Source organism: Carassius carassius, chromosome 9 (assembly GCF_963082965.1).
Source record: "Carassius carassius chromosome 9, fCarCar2.1, whole genome shotgun sequence".
Classification (NCBI taxonomy): Eukaryota; Metazoa; Chordata; class Actinopteri; order Cypriniformes; family Cyprinidae; genus Carassius; species Carassius carassius.
Window position 1 is genome coordinate 30,273,132 of NC_081763.1, and position 21,662 is coordinate 30,294,793.

At 37.4% G+C, this 21,662-nt stretch overlaps 1 protein-coding gene, 1 long non-coding RNA gene and 1 pseudogene across 11 annotated transcripts in view; 2 read left to right on the forward strand and 1 right to left on the reverse strand.

The window, feature by feature from the left end:
• Positions 1 to 1,696: 1,696 nt before the first annotated feature.
• LOC132149746 (tetraspanin-10-like) lies at positions 1,697 to 6,694 on the forward strand (annotated as a pseudogene).
• Positions 6,695 to 16,472: 9,778 nt separating this feature from the next.
• Positions 16,473 to 21,662, reverse strand: part of LOC132149565 (butyrophilin subfamily 1 member A1) — a 98,832-nt gene continuing 93,642 nt past the window's right edge. For 4 of the 10 annotated variants that reach the window (XM_059558930.1, XM_059558927.1, XM_059558925.1 and 1 more), the window contains 2 exons: positions 17,985 to 18,011; positions 16,477 to 17,583 (listed from right to left, as the gene is read on the reverse strand). In XM_059558930.1, coding sequence (XP_059414913.1) covers positions 17,048 to 17,583; positions 17,985 to 18,011 — 563 coding nt within the window. In that variant the 3' untranslated portion in view covers positions 16,477 to 17,047. Of the gene's footprint in view, positions 17,584 to 17,984; positions 18,012 to 18,241; positions 18,287 to 21,364; positions 21,449 to 21,662 lie in introns of all 10 variants that reach the window. The other 6 variants (XM_059558923.1, XM_059558922.1, XM_059558926.1 and 3 more) reach the window with 5 other exon arrangements.
• LOC132149568 (uncharacterized) overlaps positions 18,308 to 21,662 on the forward strand; it is a 78,446-nt gene continuing 75,091 nt past the window's right edge. The window contains exon 1 of the long non-coding RNA XR_009435039.1: positions 18,308 to 18,418. This is a non-coding gene — a long non-coding RNA (uncharacterized LOC132149568). The remainder of the gene's footprint in view (positions 18,419 to 21,662) is intronic.

Genomic DNA, 21,662 nt, shown 5'->3' on the forward strand with positions numbered 1-21,662 from the left:
AGAGGATCCAGGAGCCTGCAGAACGTCTCACAGCGAGCACATCTGCACAATCAACCACAGGACAAATCACCATGAGAAGTATGCATGCATCATGCTAATTTTATGTTTCGTTTAATTCCAGAGGACTGCAAATGTTTTCAATAGCAGCAAGATTACCTTTTTAAGTGAACTGCTAGTTTTCTGCCAAAGGTTGTTACTGAAAGTCACTGAATGATAGCATTTCACATTGTGGTTTATTGTAATACTAATCTCAAGGAACACATTGGTTAAAAATACTATAATAGTATATATAAATATGTATATATATATAAATAATAATGGTGTCATATTATTCATGTAATTTCATGAATTTTTTGCTTGAAGCACAAATGGAGACATTTCTTTGATTTATTTTTTTTAATTAGTTAGTTTTATTTAGTTTTACATGTATTTAAGTTGTGAATGCAAAATGTATATATTTTATTGTATTTTTTTTAAATATTTTACTTAATTTCATTTTATGTTTCATTTACATGAACAGAAATATTGAAGGTGTTGTTTGTCATTCATAAGATTTTTAAATGTTCATTTTTCATCTATTTATTTATTTTATTTTAATTTATATTTTATTTATATTACATTTCGTTTATTTTATTGTTTTATATTTTATTTAACAAATACATTGTTTATATTTTATTTTATATTTTGTTTCATTTCAATGAACAAAAACATTTGTTTAAAACAAGTGTTTTAGTTAATAGCAACTAACTGACTATAAACTAATGTTTAGACTTAGCTTTATTGTGTCCGAGTGGTGAAGCAGTGAAGCATCTTGCTAATGTTTTTATTCATTTATGTGAGCTGGACACTGTCTGGTTGAGCTTCAGGTCCAGTTCAAACCCTGACCCGCTGATCCTCAGTACTGTGTGACTCTCACTTGATGCTGGAATGTGATTCACTGCCTTCACTTCTGTCCTCTCTACCCTTCAGTCGACCAGCATCCCTCCCTGAGAGTCTGGAGCACAGAAAGGGTCCACTCCCGGTCTTTGGGAGGAATGGGGCAATTTCCGTCTTTTGGGAGATTTCTCTTTTTCTGGGAATGGAGAAATCACTTCCAGAATAGAGAGAACAAGCCTCTTATACCAAAGGTAGTGTGGTTTCTTTCAGTTTATTTTCTTTGAATTTATGTAATTTTATATAATTTACCGTATGAGTTTAGGGCAGGATTACCTGTAACAAACCATTTAGCAGTAGTTAGAGTAGTTTTAGAGTAGTTTTTGTGAGCAATGATATTGAGAGTTGCAAGAGCATTTAATTACACTATGTGACGAGTGGGGCGGGGCCGAGGGAGTGATTGGAGATGAGCTACACCTGTTCGACCCACCGGTCTCGAGGCCCACGGAGGAGATGGAAGGATATAAAACTGGAGCGACGACAGTGAAGGACGAGAGAGGACCAGGCCTGGGCTTTATTTTAGGTTTTGGTTTTATTTTGTGCGCATCAGTCGTCCGTGAGGGGCTGGTGCGCTGTTTTGTGTTTATTTTGTAATTAAAGCTTCATTTTGATTGTCAGCCGGTTCCCGCCTCCTTCTTCCCGATGATTATTAAGGTTCAATTCATTACACACTATTTATCACCATCATTCCTACTATTCTTATTAAATTTATTTATTTTATTATAATTTATTTATTATAAACAAATGGTTTATAATAAATACAATGGTCCTGGTGTTGGCTCAGGTTCTGGCAGTGGTCATGTTGTACAGCTTGAAAGGGTAGATCGAGGATCACTTGCGTTCGGGCATGTTGGCTGGTATGGTGCGGTACCAGGACGACCTGGACCTGAGGTTCATCACTGATGGGATCCAGGCGGGCCTGCAGCGCTGCGGGGCAGATACCTACAGAGACTGGGGAAGTAATGTGTGAGTGGAAATTAAGAGAGGGGCTGACATCATGAGTAACTTCACGGGTTTCCAACACTGAAGTAGTCCAAAGTTAAATACATGGATTATACAACCTAATTTGTAATGTAGAGCCTCTCCAGTTTTTAATACTTTCCAGTAGGCTCTGGGATCATAGTTTGGCCTGCTTGTTGTTTTTGATCCTAGTCAGACTTTCCGTATAATTGTCCCTTTTGTGCTTTCCAATGTATTTCATTTTGTAACACCAACATGCTCATTTTGCAATCAAAATGACAATTACTCATTATAGACAAATAATGGCTCTGCTCAAGTTTAAAGGTGAAGTGTGTCATTTTTTTCTAAATTAGCACACTCTCTGCTGTCAGATCTTAACATAGAGTTTCCCAAATTGGACGTTCTTGAAGGAACTGTGAGTGTTTGATGAAAATGAATTAACTAAAACTTAAAAATAAATAAATAATAATAAATAGCAATGTAATAATATAATAATAAATAAATAAATAAAACAAAAATACATCTGAAATAAATAAAAAGAATATTATTAAAATAAAACTTAAATTTTACCTCACAATTTCTTTATTTTATTTGTCCACTTGCATGGTTAGGAATCGGAAAACTGTGAACATGCAAATGTGTTATTAAATTATTGTATTAGTAACTATTATTAAAATCTCTTAAATCTCTTGTTTAAAAATATATTAACCTTTATTATTAAAATCCCAGTGGGTAATTCATGTAAATATTTAAGATCATATTTGAGCAACATAGCATCTTCTGGTTCAACCGATGATGTGAGTTTAGAGTAAAATGATCTTTAATAAACTATTTAGCATCAAATTGTGTGAAAATGACTCTGAGTGCAGAAAAATGTTTGATAAAACTATTTGGAATTAATAAATAATAATAATAATAATAATAATATTTTCTGCAGTAATATTATTATTAAGTACGGTTATCAATATTATCATCATCAAAACAAAAAGGTTCAGCTGACTAATACATTTGGGAATCCCTGTCTTAATAAATAGGTTTAGCAAGTATTAACACTTTACACTTGTTGGATAAAAACAACAACAACAACAACAACAACAACAAAAAGAAAAGGTAAAATCCTCTGGCCTTACACTGAGGGGAGGAGCTGACTCTGAGCTTTATCTAGAGACCAGAATATCTGAGGGACTTGGGTTATTTAACAACAGTGGGATGAAAATGCACTAAAAACACTTAGAACCTCTTACCAACCGCATGACAACATCCTAGCACGAAAGCAAGTTTCGCATGAAATCTTTTGGCTTTGGCTAGTAAACAAACACATAGAAACCACACAACAACATGCCAAACATCAGTCAAAACCCCTTAGCACCCAAGTAGCAATGTCTATGCATGCACTTTAACACTATCAGTTATGCATTACCCACAAATCAGAAAATGTAAAATTTTAGCAATAATGTTTAATGTTTTGCAGTAATAAATCACACACTTGAACTACCATGAAATAAAAAGGATCATGCCTTATGTTGCAAACGCATCTGATTGTGTTTCTCCTATAAACGTTTCTCTGGCACAGGTATTTAAACTGTTCGGCTCCAGGGGTCCAGGAGTGTGGAGTGCCCCCCTCATGCTGCATAGACCCTTTAGAGAACGGGACGGTGTTGCACAGCCAGTGTGGAGTGGGTGCCCAACAGCTGGATGAGTTCTCAGCCCAGAGCGTGATCTTCTTGGGCGTCTGTCTGGGCAGTATTTCACGCTGGATTGAGCAGCACAGTGGAGTGATTGTTACGGTAGTCATCATTCTGCTAGGGGTCCAGATACTCACTCTGCTGCAGAAGATACGATGGAGCAGAGCTCAACATGCTGTGTACTTAACAATCACTGCAATGAATGGATTCAGATGTTTCAATAACAGGATGTTGTGCCATGGGGATTATGAACCAGTCTATATTTAATGAATTCATTGCGTTTGACATCTGGAGATCTTAAGTTATTTATTCTGGAGATCACGTCACGTTGGTAAACCGTGATCTCTTCGTTTTGCACTTTGTGGGTGAAGTCTGTGTGTTACGCGTCTGCACTGATTAGTTTGTGGGCGTCTCCGTTAATTGTCATCAGCAGCAACTGTCACTCATTACCCTCTCTATATAATGGCTTGTCTCACTTCTTGTGTTTGTGAGAGCGTTGTTTCATGTTGGTTAATCGTGCTTTTCTTTCTGTTGTGTTCTGCGTTTTGGATGTCCGTGTCTTCCCCCGGAACCACTCTTCACAACCACCACAAGCATCACAACTTACCTTCGGCTTGATTCCCCGCAGTTCCTGTGCCACCCTCTCCTGATGCCAACTCACCACCGCCATCTGGATTCATCACCTCCTTCCACCATCTCAGACTGTATCTTCTTCCCAGCGTTGTTTGTGTTCCAGTTTGTTTGGTTCCCGTCTCTCATTAAAACTTTGTTTATCCTCGCACTTGTTTCCAGCTTCTCCTTCACCCAGTCGTCACATAAACAGTCTAGGAATTTCATGATAGCATGTAAAATTGTAAAGCCATTACAAGGATTGAATTGGTTTTCATTGCTTGTAAATGTTTTCATTAAATATCTATTCTTATTGGGTCAAGCTGGTCAAAAGTACAATACTCACAAAACTGCAATTTATAATAGTGAATATTACAGGTCAACTTCTGTTATGTAGATGAAACTGTTTGCAAAAAATCTAGGAAAAGCTAAGCCTAAGTGTGAAAGTATGTGATGGGTATAGAGTTTGTGTATATTTTGTGAAATATAAAACATTTAGAATGTGTTTACGAGTGGTTTAATTTAATAAAATAATCGTACATTCATGATTCTATAACCAAGGCAAGCCGAAAGCTGACTAATGTTTAGAAGAAAACAGCAGGTGCATGCCATGCTTGCACTGGATCGAGACAGAGCACATGCACAAACATAAACAACACCGCTATTTCTTTAGTTACAAAGAGAGATGAGATACTGAAATATTAGGAATGAAAACCTGGCATAAAATACTTATATTACATTAAAAAGTTAGTTCGGTCACATTGATAAACATTGTCATTCCGCCGGTAATGTTTATAATAACTTACCTGATCATGGACACATTTGGTTTAATAACACAGACATTTGAATGTAACTCTATCGCCCCCTTGAGGACTAAGTTTCATTACCGACAAACTAATGCAAAAAAGTGGCTAAGTGCTCTCATCAGCCTTCACATATTTGCATAGAGGCGTAACAATTTATGTTTTAAATCAAAATAGGCTGTAACGCGTTACTGTACTCCACTGACCGGCTTGACATGTTTTACTGTGGCGTCGTGTTTTTTAAAATTATTTCTTTATTATTATTTTGCAGTGTCTCACACATGATACGGCAAAAAGGCATTCTGTATTGAATGGCCTCAATAACTAAATGTAACCCCCTGTGGGTCCTACTCACATCCACCCAAGCGGGACTCAAACCCGGGTCACCGGCACATCTTGAGATCAGGGGATTGAGGTTTACCTGTACATCACCTACCAGCTGGCCTCCTTTACACTAAATCTAAACTCATTGCCACCCGGGTCACGGCACCAAGAACCTTGCTGGGTCCTACTCGCACCCACTCTCAGCGGGACTCGAACCGCTGGCATGGGAGACAGGCTCACTAACAAGGAGGGTAAAGACGACAGCCTCAAGCTACAGTCACTAGTGCAGCATTTGAGATCAGGGGAATGAGGTTTACCTGTGCAGCTTTTACCAGCTGACCTACGTTACAAAAACATTTAAGCAACTGTTAATGTACTGAATTGCAAAGAACACTTGGTTTGATGATATTTTATCAAATGCAATGGCCCTGGGATATTTTAAGTCACTTAAGTGATTTGTTTTGCTCAAAAACATGTATGAAAACCACATCTTACTTTCAAGTTACTTACTTTCACTGCCAGGAGTGAGTCAGACTCATATTGTCTGGTTCTCCAGCATCGAAAAGACCAATAAACTGGGCCAGTCTTTCACAGAGAGCTGCTCCCAGTACTTGCACTATGGGCAGACACTGAGACCCAGAATGACACGACATGGGATCCATAATGCAGGCTTTATTGTAAAGACTTGTAGTCGTACAGGCAATGGTCGGAACCAGCAATATCAACAGCGTGGGAAGAACAGAGAATCAAAATCCAGTAACAAGCAAGGGGTCGGTAGGCAGGCAGCAAAGGTACGTAGGAGATAACAGACAGAATCGGTAACAGGAAATCAAACAAGGGTAATAACGCTCAGAAATGACAGACACAGCAAATCAAGACTTTGCGTCGAACTACTGTGAAAGTCCAGCTTATATGCATGTCTTATATGTCTTGATGATTGGCACCTGTGCAGGCGATCAGAGTCCAAGGACGGGGCTTATGGGAAATGTAGTGTTGTCAGTGTAAGTGAGTGAATGGATGCGTGTGTGTCAGTATTCAGGTGAGGGTGCCCTCTGCTGGCCATCAGAGGGAATCACGGGGTTCGTCTCCGTGACAGAGCCCCCCCCCGTGAGCGACTCCTGGCGCGAGGAGGCCCACGACGTCGGGGTCTACCACGGGGTCGAGGGGCCGACGGGCCGACGGGCCAGTTTTCCAGGGTGTAAACGATGAAACTTATCGATGTGATTGGGATCTAGGATATCCTCAGAGTTTACCCATGAGCGTTCCTCTGGACCGTACCCCTCCCAGTTGACCAGATACTGTAGAATTCTGCCCCAACGTCTGGAATCGAGTAATTCCTGGACTTGGTACGCCTCCTCGCCCTCTATGATGATGGGTTGAGGGGCCTGTGCACGGGACCCTCTCCCTCGTCTCTGGGACCAGCAGCGGGCTTGAGCAGGGATACATGAAAGGTAGGAGAAATATGATATGTGTTAGGAAGTGCTAACCGGAATGAAACTGGAGTTATTTGTCTAATGATTCGGAATGGACCCACGTACCTTGGACTCAACTTGCGGCACGGGAGCCGGAGACAGAGATCTCGTGTTGAAAGCCATACCCACTGACCAGGCTGATAATCGTGACCTGGGCGCCTTCTGCGGTCTGCTTGCTCCTTTTGCCTCCTAACAGCGTGTTGCAGGTGAACATGAGCCCGATTCCAAACCTCCTCACTGCGTGACATCCAGTCGTTTTCTGCTGGGACGTCTGTTGGTTCCCCTGACCAGGGGAACATTGGTGGTTGGAATCGCAGTACACATTTAAAGGGAGTTAGACCGGTAGATGGTTTGATAAGGGAGTTCTGTGCATATTCTGCCCATAGTAAGTATCAAGCCCAATCGTCCTGATTCTGGTTGCAATAAGCTCTGAGGAAACGGTTTAGCTCTTGGTTGAGCCTCTCTACCTGTCTGTTTGCTTGAGGGTGATACCCAGAGGTGAGGCTGACATTAATGTTCAGGGATTTGAAGAAGGCTGACCATAATTGAGAAGTGAATTGGGGTCCTCGGTCTGACACAATGTCCTCGGGTAAACCATACAATCGGAAGACCCAGTTGCACAGGTGTTCTGCCGTCTGGAGAGCGGTTGGTAGTTTGGGTAATGGAATGAATCTGCAAGCCTTGGAGAACCGATCTATGATGGTGAGTATGGTGGTATAGCCCTGTGAACTGGGAAGATCTGTAATAAAGTCAATGGCAATGTGAGACCAGGGTCGTTGAGGAATGGGTAGTGGTTGCAGGAGACCGGAGGGAGATTGTTTAGATGCTTTGTTAATATTACAGTTATTGCATTGCTGTATGTAAGTAGCTGTGTCCTTGTGCAGTGATTCCCTCCAGAAGCGGTTCTCCAGTTGATTTTGACGAAGATTTTCAGGAACGAAGATTCTATCGGCTGGACAGGCTACTTGGTTCTCGTTCTGCTCCCTGTATTGTTGGAGCAGAGTCATGATATCCCATTGAATGGGAGCAACTACCACATGGAACGGTAAGATGGGTTCTGTAGCAGGTTGAATGTTCTCCTCCTCGAACTGACGTGACAGGGCATCTGCCTTAGTGTTCTTGGAGCCGGGTCGGTAAGTTACCGAGAAGTCGAATCTTGTGAAGAACTGAGACCATCTAGCTTGATGGGGATTCAGGCGTTTGGCGGTGCGTAAGTACTCCAGGTTCTTGTGATCCGTTAGTACAGTGAATGGATCTGTGGCTCCCTCTAGCCAGTGCCTCCACTCCTCAAAAGCTGCCTTCATGGCAAGAAGTTCCCGATCCCTGACACTGTAGTTGAGTTGAGTTTCTTAGAATAGAAGGCACATGGATGAAGTTTAGCGGCAGGATCTGGGCGTTGTGACAGGATAGCTCCAATGCCTGTGTTGGATGCGTCCACCTCGACAATGAAGGGCAATGAGGGGTCAGGGTGACAGAGGATGGGCGCGTTACTAAATCGTTGTTTCAGGGTTTGGAAAGCTTTGTGAGTGGAATCTGACCATTGGAGTCGATGAGTTCCCTTCTTGACCAGTGAGGTGAGCGGGGCGACAACAGTGCTGAAGTTCCTAATGAATCTTCTATAAAAATTTGCGAATCCCAGAAATCGTTGCAGTTCCTTGAGGGTTGTGGGTTCAGGCCAGTTGAGCACGGCGTTGACCTTCTTCTCGTCCATGGCTACTCCTCCTGGACTGATGATGTACCCTAGGAAAGTGGTGGAAGTTGTATGGAATTCGCAGTTCTCAGCCTTGGCGTACAACTGGTATTGAATGAGGCGTTGGAGAACTGCTCGGACATGTTGTATGTGTTCAGGAAGGGTGTTAGAGAAGATCAGGATATCATCGATGTATACGATCACAGATATGTTCAGCATGTCTCTGAAAACCTCGTTAATAAATGATTGAAATACAGATGGACTATTAGCCAGTCCGAACAGCATCACAAGATACTCATAGTGTCCAGTAGTAGTGGAGAAGGTGGTCTTCCATTCACCTCCCTCCCTGATGCGAATGAGATTATAGGCGCACCTCAGGTCCAGTTTGGTGTAGTATTGGGCAGTGCGAAGTTGTTCGAGGGCTGAAGGAACCAACGGAAGCAGGTATCGGAATTTTACCATCATTTCATTTAGTCCACGATAACCGATGCAGGGACGGAGGCCACCATCCTTCTTTTTTACAAAGAAGAACCCGGATGAAGCAGGGGATGTGGATGTTCTGATGAACCCTTTCTGGAGCTCCTCCTTGATGTAATCCTTCATGGCGTCCGACTCTGGTTGAGACAGTGGGAAGATGCGACCCTTTGGAGGAGAATGCCCTGGCAGAAGATCGATGGCACAGTCAAATTTGCGATGAGGAGGTAAGGTGTTGGCTTGTTTCTTACTGAAGGCCTCCAGAAGATCTGCGTATTCCTCTGGCAGATCGGGAATGGACTCTTGAACGGAGGTAAGTGACACAGAACAGACAGGAATAGGTTTGACCAGGGAAAGACAGTTACTGTTGACAGTAATGGGGGTTATGCAGACGTAGCCAGGGTAATCCAAGAATCACAGGTGTGTGAGATGTGGGAAGGATGTAGAATTGGATCCGCTCCTTGTGCAGTAAGCCAGCCGCCATTATGACTTTGCGGGTGAGGTGAGTGATGGATCCTGAACCCAGTGGTCGACCATCTATTGTCTCCACTGAGAGAGAGGTAGAGCATGGAATGAGTTGAATGTTACACCTCTGAGCAAACTCTTCAGAAAGGAAATTGCCTGCAGCCCCGGAATCGAGTAAGGCAGAGGTGATAATTTGTCTGTTGTTAATCCAAAACTCAACGGGAATGCTTGCACTCTGGGTATCACACATGGAAGTGAGAGGAGTACTTACCGAGCATTGGGAGAAGGTAGAGGTACGAGTGGGGCAGTGGTTGCGTTGATAGCCAGGCAGTCCACAATACATGCATAACATATTGGACATACGTCGATCTCTTTCCTCCGTAGATAAGTGGTAAGTATTGACCTGCATGGGTTCAGTAGATTCCTGAGAGGGCAAGGGTGCTGAATGCTCAGTGCGACGGGAGTTGGATCGCCAGGCACGTTGCAGATTATCAATGGATATGGTCAGTTCGATGAAGCTGTTGAGATCTCTGCCCTCGTCTCTGCATGCTAGTTCCGTTCGCAGATCAGAATTGAGCCCCTTGCGAAGAGTACTTTTAATGTGTCGCTCGCCGCTGTCATTCTGCCTTGTGACAACTCCAATAAGCGATCTCCAGCTCCTTTTCCCTCCTTAGGATGATCGAAAACTGCCCAGAACTGTTGTAGGAAATCCTGAAAGGAGGTAAATGCAGATCCATCGGAACCCCACATGGCCGTAATCCATTCTAGTGTTTTCTCAGTCAATAATGAACAAACAAAGGCGATCTTCCCAGTATCCGTAGTATACAGTGAGGGCTGCTGTTCCACAAACAGAGAGCATTGTAATAGAAATCCCTTACACTTGCTGGCATCACCATTGTATTTATCCGGGAAAGCAAGACGGAGAGTGGCCTGAGATGGCGTTCCTGCCGCGTGGGCAATGGCGGATGCCTTCGGCGTTGGTGTGGCCGCGGGAGCTGTGTGGAGATTCTGCACGGCCTTGACGAGTTCCTCTGTGATCGATGTCAGTTGTATTGATGGAAAGAGTTTTGTGTCCAATTGTGTCTTAATGTTTTTTTTTTTTTTGTAAGTTTTTTCTAATTGTGTGCCTTTGGACCTAAGTAAAAAAACAAAAAACAAAGACCCATCTCTTTTCTCTTTATTTTACAGAATGGCAACTTGAGACAGATTTATATTATACATAAATGTACACATGTATTTAATAATGTAAATATTAGTAATAAACTAAATTGCACTATTTCATGTTTCATGTACCTTATAAATTAGAGCTGAAACAACGAATCGATTTAATCGATTAAAATCGATTATTAAAATAGTTGTCAACTAATTTAGTCATCGATTCGTTGCTAAATAACTTTTATTTGCCGTAAGCGGCTCATTTCGTGCATATTTCAAATCTGCGGTGACCAAAGTGTGGCAGTAATGAGCCACCGGAGGTTTTACTCAGCCAGTACAACAGGAGAAGTAGCGAATAGCCAATAGCTGGCCTTGTTTTATGTCACGTGCTTCCCGAACAGCGTCTCTGCAGCCATAGACATCATATGATGTCTATGTCTGCAGCATTCAGCGTGATGTGGGAGTACTTTACATTGAGCCTTTAAAAAAAGAAGAGTAACCTGCACTACTGCACTGTTTAAGGGGACGTTCACATATCGCGTCTTTTGCGCGCTCAAGTTATTTCCAACACCGCACCGCATCGAGTTAAAAACATCTCAACTTTTCAGAATGCAGCAACCGCACCGCGGGTCATGTGACAAGAACTAACCAATCAGCTTCATCCTTTCCCGTAACAACGTTAAAAGCTCAGTCAAGATGAAAGGAACAGCTGATCATAGTTGTATATGGATTTCCATTTTGAAATAAATTTAGTAGCAGAGCTACTGCAAGCGATTTTTTGAGCTGCAAATCCATTTATCCTTTGCTGAAATTTCCGCGTCTTCAAGGAGAGAGCACGTCATGGTTGCTTAGCAAAGGCAGACGCCTCAGGGGCGCTTCTGCCCGAGCGCTTGGGAAAGAAGGAGAAAGCGGTGCGCCTAGCGTTTTCCACGCGTTTTTAGGCGCGATTTGTGAACGGCCCCTAAGACTTTTATTTGTGCAGATTCTCCAGTACAATGTTGTTTGCAAATGTTTAGTCATAAAAGCTGATAACATTGCTTTTTAACAGTTAACATTTAAAGCTTTACAAACATGTTCTGTGATCAGTTTGTCGTTTAACAGTTCAAAATTCAGTCGTGCAGCCTAATTATGACTGAATGAGAGAGGTAAATGTAGATATTTGAAATGCACTTTTTTTCTAAGTATTATTCACTGCTCTTTTTCACACAGCAGGTTTTTTGTGTGTGTCCTATTTTTTTTTCTGGACAACCTTCTGATGGATTTTACTTTAAATTGTGAGTTCCATTCAGGTTTCATGCCATTGGCACTTTTTTTGAAGGATTGTTTACAATTTCACAGCAAAAGCTATAAAGCTTTTTCCCAGTAAATAATAAAATACAATGTACTGCAATTTTATTCTGTTTTATCCTTATTCTTCGTGAAAATATGTTCGGAAAGATTCCTTAATAAGCTTTGTTCAGGATGTTAAACTACTTTAGGAGCTCTAAGGACTGCCATGGTGAAAACATTATTTGAAATCTTGTGAAATTTGCTAGAGTATGGGTCAGTGTTCTGATTGCAGAAGAGTTCGACAAAGGATTACTAACACAATAAAACAACTCCAGGTATATTTTTGATGAGGATATGACAGTGCAAAATGGTTAAAATCTCTTAAATCTATGCTGAATGATAAAGGCCATTTATTAATAATTTACTTGGGGGAAAAATGGAAAAAACTAAAATATAAGTACATAAACCGATTAACCGATTAATCGTAAAAATAATCGACAGATTAATCGATTATCAAAATAATCGTTAGTTGCAGCCCTATTATAAATATTGACATCATTACTGTGTGTGTGTATGGGTATACCTAGTACTTTACCTGTCTAGTCTACTTAATATACTATTTTCTTAATAAACTCCGTGGCTATAATTTTTCACAAGTATGCAGTTAAATAGCCGCATCCCTGAAGTTTATGACACACCAAGCCGTTTGAAAATCGGTTGAAAATTGAGCAAAATATAGTTATTTCAGCACTACATGCACAATAGACTTTAATGTTATAACTGGACGAGCGGTCCTGTCCTAAGATGGCCGCCGTGTGACGTCGTCGGGTCCCATTGGCTCTCAGCGCCGGTAGCTATCTAGCCTTTCTATACATGTCTATGGCTGGAACTATCAGTGTTTGGAACTATTGGCTGCTCCACGACACGCGTTACTTCCGCATTCCAAAGTTCCTATGGCAGTCTATGGGAGTGTCGCAACTCTGTTTTTCAACGGCTCTGGACCCGAACTATGAACTAATTCTCTTTCCGGCTCAAGACTGCATTGACTGACAGGTGAATCACTAGTACTAGAACAGAACCTATAGAATAATGCGCATGCGCGACTGAACGAATCACTCCAAGAGACGACTCGTTCTTCCCGAGTCACATTAAAGATTCGTTCAAAATGAACGAATCGTTCAAGAACGACACATCACTAATTCGAATCATAACGAGCGCGGGCTTTGACTGTGACGGACGCTGTTGCTGAGAATGAAGATGAAGATCGATTGATATGGTTATGTTCCTTGCAAACATCTGGATTCTAAAGATGGAGTACAGCAAACAAATAAAATGGATGTGATTTGTAATTGTATGCTGTGCTTTTGTGTATCTATGTGTTGCAGCATGCACAGAAATGTTATTTCCTATGAAGTAGATGAGTAAACTGCTTTCAATAAATTCAATAAAAACATTTATTGATATGACAATTAAATACAACAGATTTAAATAATTAAAGCCACGATTTTAATATTAATACATGGGAATTCATATAAATTCACACTTTACGTTAGATTATTTACGTTTTTGTAGCTGCTAACACGTAAGTATTTGTACGTTTTACTGCTATAAATAGGTCTAAGTTGTACGTTTTTATGTGCATGAAAACGTAAGTAAATGTACGTGTGGTAGAACCACATTAAACGTAAAAATACACACGTATTCTCATGAGATCACGTTGAAAATGCTCATTACATGTCAATATGACAATACTACACAATACATAAGATAAGTATAAAAAAAATTATTGGGAAAATGCTATTTGGAATTAGTATTGGCGATAGAATTAATCTTGATCTACAGGACATTTGTTTAAAGAGGTAGATTAACTGTCATCCAGTTCATTAATGCTGATTTATAAATTCGGTTTCAAGTCGTACATAAGTGACTAACCAAACATACCAAAGATTTTGCTATAGCCTAAATTAATATTAATATTTAAAAGAAGTATTACCGTGCAGGATGTAATTACACATAATGTCAAAGGATTTATATATAATGAGGTGTGTGTAATATTTATTATAAAATTATAATATTTTTGACTCCAAATTGAACATACAGTACCAGTTCCCAATCCCTCCATTCCAGGAATGTCTTCACCAAATCTGAATGACAACGTTAATATTAACACAGATACAACATGCAAATCCATAAAAGATCCAATAAATAAATATTAAAAGTATTTGTACCCAATGATACCCTTTTTGGGCGGCTTGCTCTTGAACTGTTTTGTTGACCTCTGTTTGAACTTGGGAAGACCTTTTTTGGCCTTTTTTGCTAGCTTTAGGCTTGGAGGCATCCATATTCACAAGACAGAAACAAACAGCAAGCACTGGAAGCTGAATTGATGATGATCTGTAAGAGATTGAGGAGATGAGACTATTAATCTTTTGTTAATATTTAGGTGAAATACAATGGAATATACCAAACCAAAGCATTTAAATTCTTAAATTATTATGATTCATTTTTTTATGATAATCCAAATACAACTAAAAATTGTTGAGTAGTTAACATATTAGGTTTCACCAGATGAATAGACTGTGTATAATAATAATTAAATCCCAGTGTACAGACATGTGTTAATGAAGGAGGTTCCTTTAATCCCCCTTAAACTGATCAAGACCCCCTCTAATCTGCTTTCCAGATGGTTTCTCAATTAATCTGATTAAATGAACGAAAATGACCATTTGGGACCTGAACAGTTACAGTTAGCATTTATGATAAATGATTGTGTCTGAATAAATTCTGCTGATATGAGCATTCATAAGACGATTGTAAATAAGTTATTACTGGCTTAGTTTTACATTACAGTATCACTGAACTTAAATGATGACTCAAAGAAGTGACTTTTTTCTCTCAGAGTATTGATAAATCAAAATGTGACATTTTCACTTTTAGACCTTATTATATGATTATTGCAATGATAATGGTTTTATTGTGTATTTCTAGAACATAAGAAACAAAAAATACTAATGTATACTGAAAAAAAATGTGTCTTTGGATCAACTTAAATTATGTCAACTTGTTACATGTAATCGATTTACTTCTTCTCAGCTGAAGAAAATTAAATATGACAAAATCTAATTTTTATAGTCAACTGGAACTAAAAATGTACTTTCAACCATATTTGTTTACATGATTATACCTCAGATTATCAGTATAAATTTATTTGGATTTGCTTTTTTTTTTTTTTTTACGTTACATGACTGAAAATGAGCAAAGACCATTTGGGGTTCCTGAAGGCACAGAAGAGCTGATGGTGATCGAGGCCTGCAGGACAACATTCATCTATTTCAGGAGTCTGTTAACTGTCACAGCTTTAGTACAGTGATGGGGAGCTGTGATTTACTGATTGGTCAGTCTGAATGTCTCAACTCTTTATGGTAGTTTTGATCAGAAAAGAGCAGTGAATGAAATTTCATCTCCTTTTGTGTTACACTGAAGGAAGCTTGAAATGACGGTGAGTAAAAGATGACAAACTATTCACTTTTGGGTGAGTTCTCCCTTTAAATCAAATGAAGCATGTCTGATGATCCACGAGTTCTACAAGTTCTTACAGGTTTATAAAATACCTGATTTTAAGATTCTCATGTACTTGATCTCTTGTGATAAACCGGCAGCAGAAACAACAAGAGACACACCTTTCCTAAGAAATGTTTTTCCTCATTCCACACGTTTCCGTGTAAAACAGCAAGGTTTGCACTTGACTTTATATTATTCATTATTATTGCACAGCTCTCTGAGAAAAAAAAACATTGGTCCTTTGATGCAATTCATCAATTGAAACATTCAGTAATAAAATATTTCAAATGTGTTTGTATATATATATAATTATTATAGAACTAAAAAATTTTTTATTACATATTTTTAAATCAAATATCCAGATAAATACAAATCTACATTGTACATATAAATCAGTTTCTTCACCTTCAGAACGTGATTTTACTGTTAAATGTCACTAAATTACTGAATTTACACTCTTGAGAGTCAAACAGTTTTAAATGTTTATTACATCATGCTGAAATATTCAACACTTATCGACGATTTCCACTTTTGTAATTTGAGGAAGAATTTACAACAATTAATAGTGAAAATCTGTCTTGTCATTGAGCTAAAGTAAATGATTAACTTAATTGGAAGTAAACATAAGTTTTGTTGGTTTAATTGAAACTATTTGCTACACATTAAATCAATAATTTTGCGTTCTGTGATAACCACGTGACCGCTGACGTCATCGAGGCTGGGTTTGAGAACTTTCTGATCCACGGCCATCTTGTTTTCTCACATATGAGCAGCTGCTGTTTACTGACACTGACTGAAAAATACTTTCATTTTAAATATGAAATACTATCTAAAGTTTTTTGCAGCTTCAAATCATCCTTGATTGAATACTTCAGTTTGGTTTTATTGTATTCATTTCTCAACAGCTGTTAAAAAAATATGACGAACACTCAGAGAAGAAGGAGAGTAGGATCTAAATACAGTATTTATTACACAAACAATAATTCTACTAATAATAACTACTCAATAAGAAAAACTACAGAAGGACTACAAACAGAACAGAACAGGAACAAAACCAAATAACAGAAACACAAGGTGAACTGAACCAGGTTTACTGTGTGTATCAGTCCCTTTAGGAGCTCGGTGCTCAAAATCAGTTCTGTTCAGAGAAGCTCAAACAGAAAAATAACAGAGCATTTAAAACTTTAATTTAATTTAACTGTAATTCAATGAAATACAAAATCAATGAGAAATCAAATTACTAAAAAAAATATATATATATAATTAAAAACATTAATAAACCGACAGCAAACAGTGTTGAAGGAGAAACAGTTAACTGCACGATGAGCTCTTCATGATGCTTTTATTCATCATCTGCTCCAGATCAAAACATTATTCATCATAAAGAAAAGCCTCTGTCTCATAAAGAAATTCATATGTATATATAAGCATTATTTATATTTATTTACAAAAAAGTAATTTTACACATTTAAAGCAGACGTCTTAAAACCAAAACATTTTAAGATCACAGAAAACATAAAATCACCCTTGTGTGACCATATTTTTGACTGGAAGTGCAAATAATATTTAATATTTATTGCTGTTACACTGTTTAAATTGTATTTTGGTTGATTTCAGTGGATCGTGTAAATTCAGTCACTGATCTCATTAGTAATCATCACAGATAATCAGTGGAGTGGGGTCTTCATTACTCCAATACCCCAAACTAACAAATGGATAGAGTTTCTCATTAAAAGACTGATTAGTGAAAGAGTGGATATGAGACATGGACTCCACATCACAAAAGGAGACGAGACCCTTCTCATAATCCACAAACACACCGACCCTCTGAGGATTCACACTCAGAGAAAGATAGACAGGTGAAGACTCACGAGCCCAATACTCCCCACTATACAGACTCACAGTCCAGTATCCACCCTCAGGACACAGACCGTTCGACCCCTTCCTGTTCACAGATTCTCTGCTCACTCCTAAATCCCACCTAGTTTGTCCCTTCACCTGCACCTCAAAGTAAAAACACCCCGAGGAGAATCCTTCCTTCCCAAGAACACCAAGATATTCATCAAATCTGTCTTTTCCTCCATCCAGTCTTTCTGTTTGACTCTTTCCATCTCTCACTTGTTTCCCATCATCAGACACGGTGAGACGAGGATGAGCCGTATCAGCATCCAGAATCACATTCACTGTGGAAAATATAGAAAACTCTGCTTTACAGATGAGTATATCATGAAATAAAGATAATTTCTTATTTTGATAGGAATCATGAGAACTTTACAAGACAAACTAAAATAAAGATACACCACTTATCATTTAATACATTATATTATAAACAATAATGTTCATAATTTTGACATCTTATCTATTACTGAAAGACTGAAATGTTCTGATTTTTCCTGCTTCACTTCATCTGCTTTTAGTTTGTTTTCTGAGAGTCATTTTGTTGTTCATTTTTGAATCCTTGTGTAGATTTTTTTGCTTGCTTTTATTTAGTAATGTAAAATAAACAATTATTATAAATAATGTATATTCAAATAAATAATTATTATAATGTATATTAAAATAAACAATTGTGCCTTTTACTCACCCTTGTGTGTTCTTAAATGTGTGAGAGCTAAAAACAGAAATATGAAGTTATGAAAGCTTCATCTTTAGATAAATAATGAAATCATCTCTTGAAGACCAACAAAACCCAAGAAGACTTTATAAACTTTATATATCTTATAATAAAGTATAATGAACTGAATACACATATGAACGCACAGCATGTTCATTTACTGTTTTTCAGAATAATTCAAAAGTAATGAATTTATATTTTAATTAAGAATTATAAAACAAATTCACCTTTAGGTAAGATTGTCTTCAGAAGTTGTAAATGTTGATCACGTTCTAAAGAAATTCAGAAAAAGATGAGAAAAGAACATTAAATTCTGTCATGTTTATTACTCTGACAAACAAGTAATGCTCATGTAGTTGTGTGTATAGTGTGTGTTAACATCACAGGAGTGTGTATCAGGGGCTGTGTGTATCAGGAAGCTGATTAAAGTTTGTTATAACTCTGGGTTTTAGGCTCCAAGAAAGTGTTTGTCTTTTAGCTGTGATCATCAACACAGTAACTTATGCTCCATGACAGATCTGCTCAGCTTATGTGTTACTGTACTTGTGAATACTAACAAATGTCATTAAACTTCAGTTCATATCACCTAATGCTCTTCTTTACATTTACAAATGTTTATTAAATAGCTTAATCAGTCATTTGTAACTCTTTATTATTCACTGAACTATTCATGTTATATTATTATTCATTAACTCATAATCACAGTCTGTAAAGTTCATATATTTGGTCTAAGTTTGTTGTGTAGACGTCTTCTATTCACACATCTTAAATCATTTATTAATTATTTGTTCATGTTTTTGCAGAAGCCAATCTAAAGTGGAAACTATTCATCATTTGTAAATGTTTATAAACGTTTAATAATCTTTCAGTATTTTTATGATCATTGGACTTTTATCTGCTGTAACAATGTTTGTGTAAAGATGGTTAGTTAAGTTTAAGTAAATGCTTCTTAAAGACGTAACACATTAATTTGGGTGAAAAACATGTTTTTATTGCCTTGACTTACATTAGTATACTATATCATTAAATGAGGACTTCCTTGAATCATACATCAGCAGAAGAAATCAAATAAGTTTTTCAAGAAAATACTTAATATTTTCTTTATATTAATATATACTTAATATATAGTTAATTTATCAAAACAATGTAATATAAACAGATGTTGAACCATGAACCATGTTCTCTTATAGTAACCAAACTGACCCCTCTACACTCTTGACCTCTTACCCATCCCTTAAACAATCACCAAACCCTAACCTTCACCATCTCACACCTCAACAGCAGCAAAAGTGTTGTACATTAACAAAAGCTTTCAGTCATTGTATAACATCTGTTAAAATCATCTGTAGATTTTCAAAACGTGATCATATGAATCAAGTTTAATGACATTTATGAACATTGTTCATCTTATGTCTAGCTATTTGAATATATATAAACTAGTGATCTGTTAAGCATTATATAATGTTTGTCAATGTGGTCAAAAGTGACCGAAGCCTTGAAATGTAACTTTTATTTTTTATTTTTTTTACAAGAAAATCAATTAAATATATTTTTGTTCAATAATATATTTTTTATTATTATTTATGATTTTCAGGGAATTTTATGATACTATGCAATATTTATACAATTTTAATGAGCTATTTTCTAATTTCTAACGTTTTAATGTGATATTATTTTCCATTAAAATTAATAAATATTTTTTATTTCTTTACTATTTTTTAATAAATGCAATATTTCACATTAAAATAGAGTGAAGGCATTTTAAAAAATGTATTTATTTTGTGAAGTGAGAATTTGGCCATCTGGGGGCATTCAAAAATAAAAATAGTGTAATGTTGCATAACCTCTTGTATTACGACCCTGTACAGATATATACAGAGGCTTTTGGATTCTCGCTGTTTTTAGACATAATTTCTTCATTTTTTAGGTTTTGCATTTAGATATATATCTGGACATTCTTAAAGACTACCTTTGGTCAAGGTTTAGATATTTTTGGTTAGATAAGTATCAGGTTTGACATTATGATTACAGTCAAACATTAAATCTTGTTAGAAAGGGAGCACATAGAAAATATTTTTGTTACTCAGTATTTGAATATTAAAAAAACTAACAAAATAAGGAATGGATAGTGATCATTCACAACACTTTATACAAACATTTTGTAATTAATTGATATTTTATTTAATGTAATTCAGTAAATGTTATTTCATATATTTTCAAAATTTGCTCTGTTGCAGTCTTACCAGTTAATTTCTGTGTGTATATGTGTGTGTTTGCGTGCACTGTGTGTGTGTGTGTGTGTGTGTGTGTGTGTGTGTGTGTGTGTGTGTATATGTGTGTGTTTGCGCGCACTGTGTGTGTGTGTGTGTGTGCTCTTGTTTTTGTGACATATCAGGACACAACTCTGTATAATGACATGGGTATGACACAGGTATTACAAGGAGAGGGTGACTTATGAGGACATAACCCATGTCCCCATTTTTCAAAACACTTATAAATCATACAGAATGAGTTTTTTTGAGAAAGTAAAACTGCACAAAGTTTCCTGTGAGGGTTAGGGGTCACCCCTTAAATGCTGAACACTTTTTTTCCTGACCGGTGGCTGATTTGTAGTTTGTACAACCAAAAGTTTCACTGAGCTTTACATTTTTTTAAATATTTTCCTTTCATTTCCTATGTCTGTAATTTTTGACGGTGAAGAGGTCAACTGTGAGTATTTGAGTTCTGAAGATGAACGAAGCTGAAACCCGTAGTTTGGGGTTGAGTATCCCTTTAACTCTCACATCCTAAGTTACCTTTCTGAAGAAAACTTTTGTGCTGCTTTTGAAAATTCCTCCATTATTTTGTCAAACAATAGTGTTGATTATTTAAGAACAACATTTTAATGAGTACTTTTTTCAATCTTGGATGAAGTTGCTTCAATGAAACCCAGAGCAGCTTCTCTGTTTAACTCCACTCCTTCAATGAATTATAAATAAACCTGTCGTAAAATTGAGCGTTTGTGGAAATCTACTCAACTACTAGTTCACTAACAGCATTTAAAATAACTTCTAATAAATATAATAAATCATTTTTAAGTTTGTTGCTCAGTTTGCTGTTTTTTGCCAGTACGCTCTGTTTCTTTTGTGTTTTTACACTAAACAACACTGCTTGTGCTCAGATCCAGCTCTATATTGTTTTTGCAACCAGCCATGACAGTATCTGAATAAATATACATTATATAAACAACTGGTGACCATTTACCAGATCCAAGATAAACACAAAATAAATGAATACACACAGTTAAAACAGTGTTTTATGGCTGACTTTAAATCAATAATGAATTAATAATGTAATAAAGATACATTCACCATGTTGTAGTCTTGTCTTCTCAATCTGTAGTGTTCTCTTCTCATTCTGTAGTCTGCTCTTCTCATTCTGTAGTCGATCGTGATCTGAAGAAGATTCAGAATAAAGACAAGAGAAAACAGCATTCAGACAACAAATACAAATATAATTTGTGAACAATAACTACAAATTACATGACCTAAGATATACTCAAAAGTATATGAATACACAAGTATAAATATTTTGTGGATGATAACAGATTTAATACTGAATTAATTTATTGATCACACTTTAGTTTGGGGACCAATTCTCACTATTAAC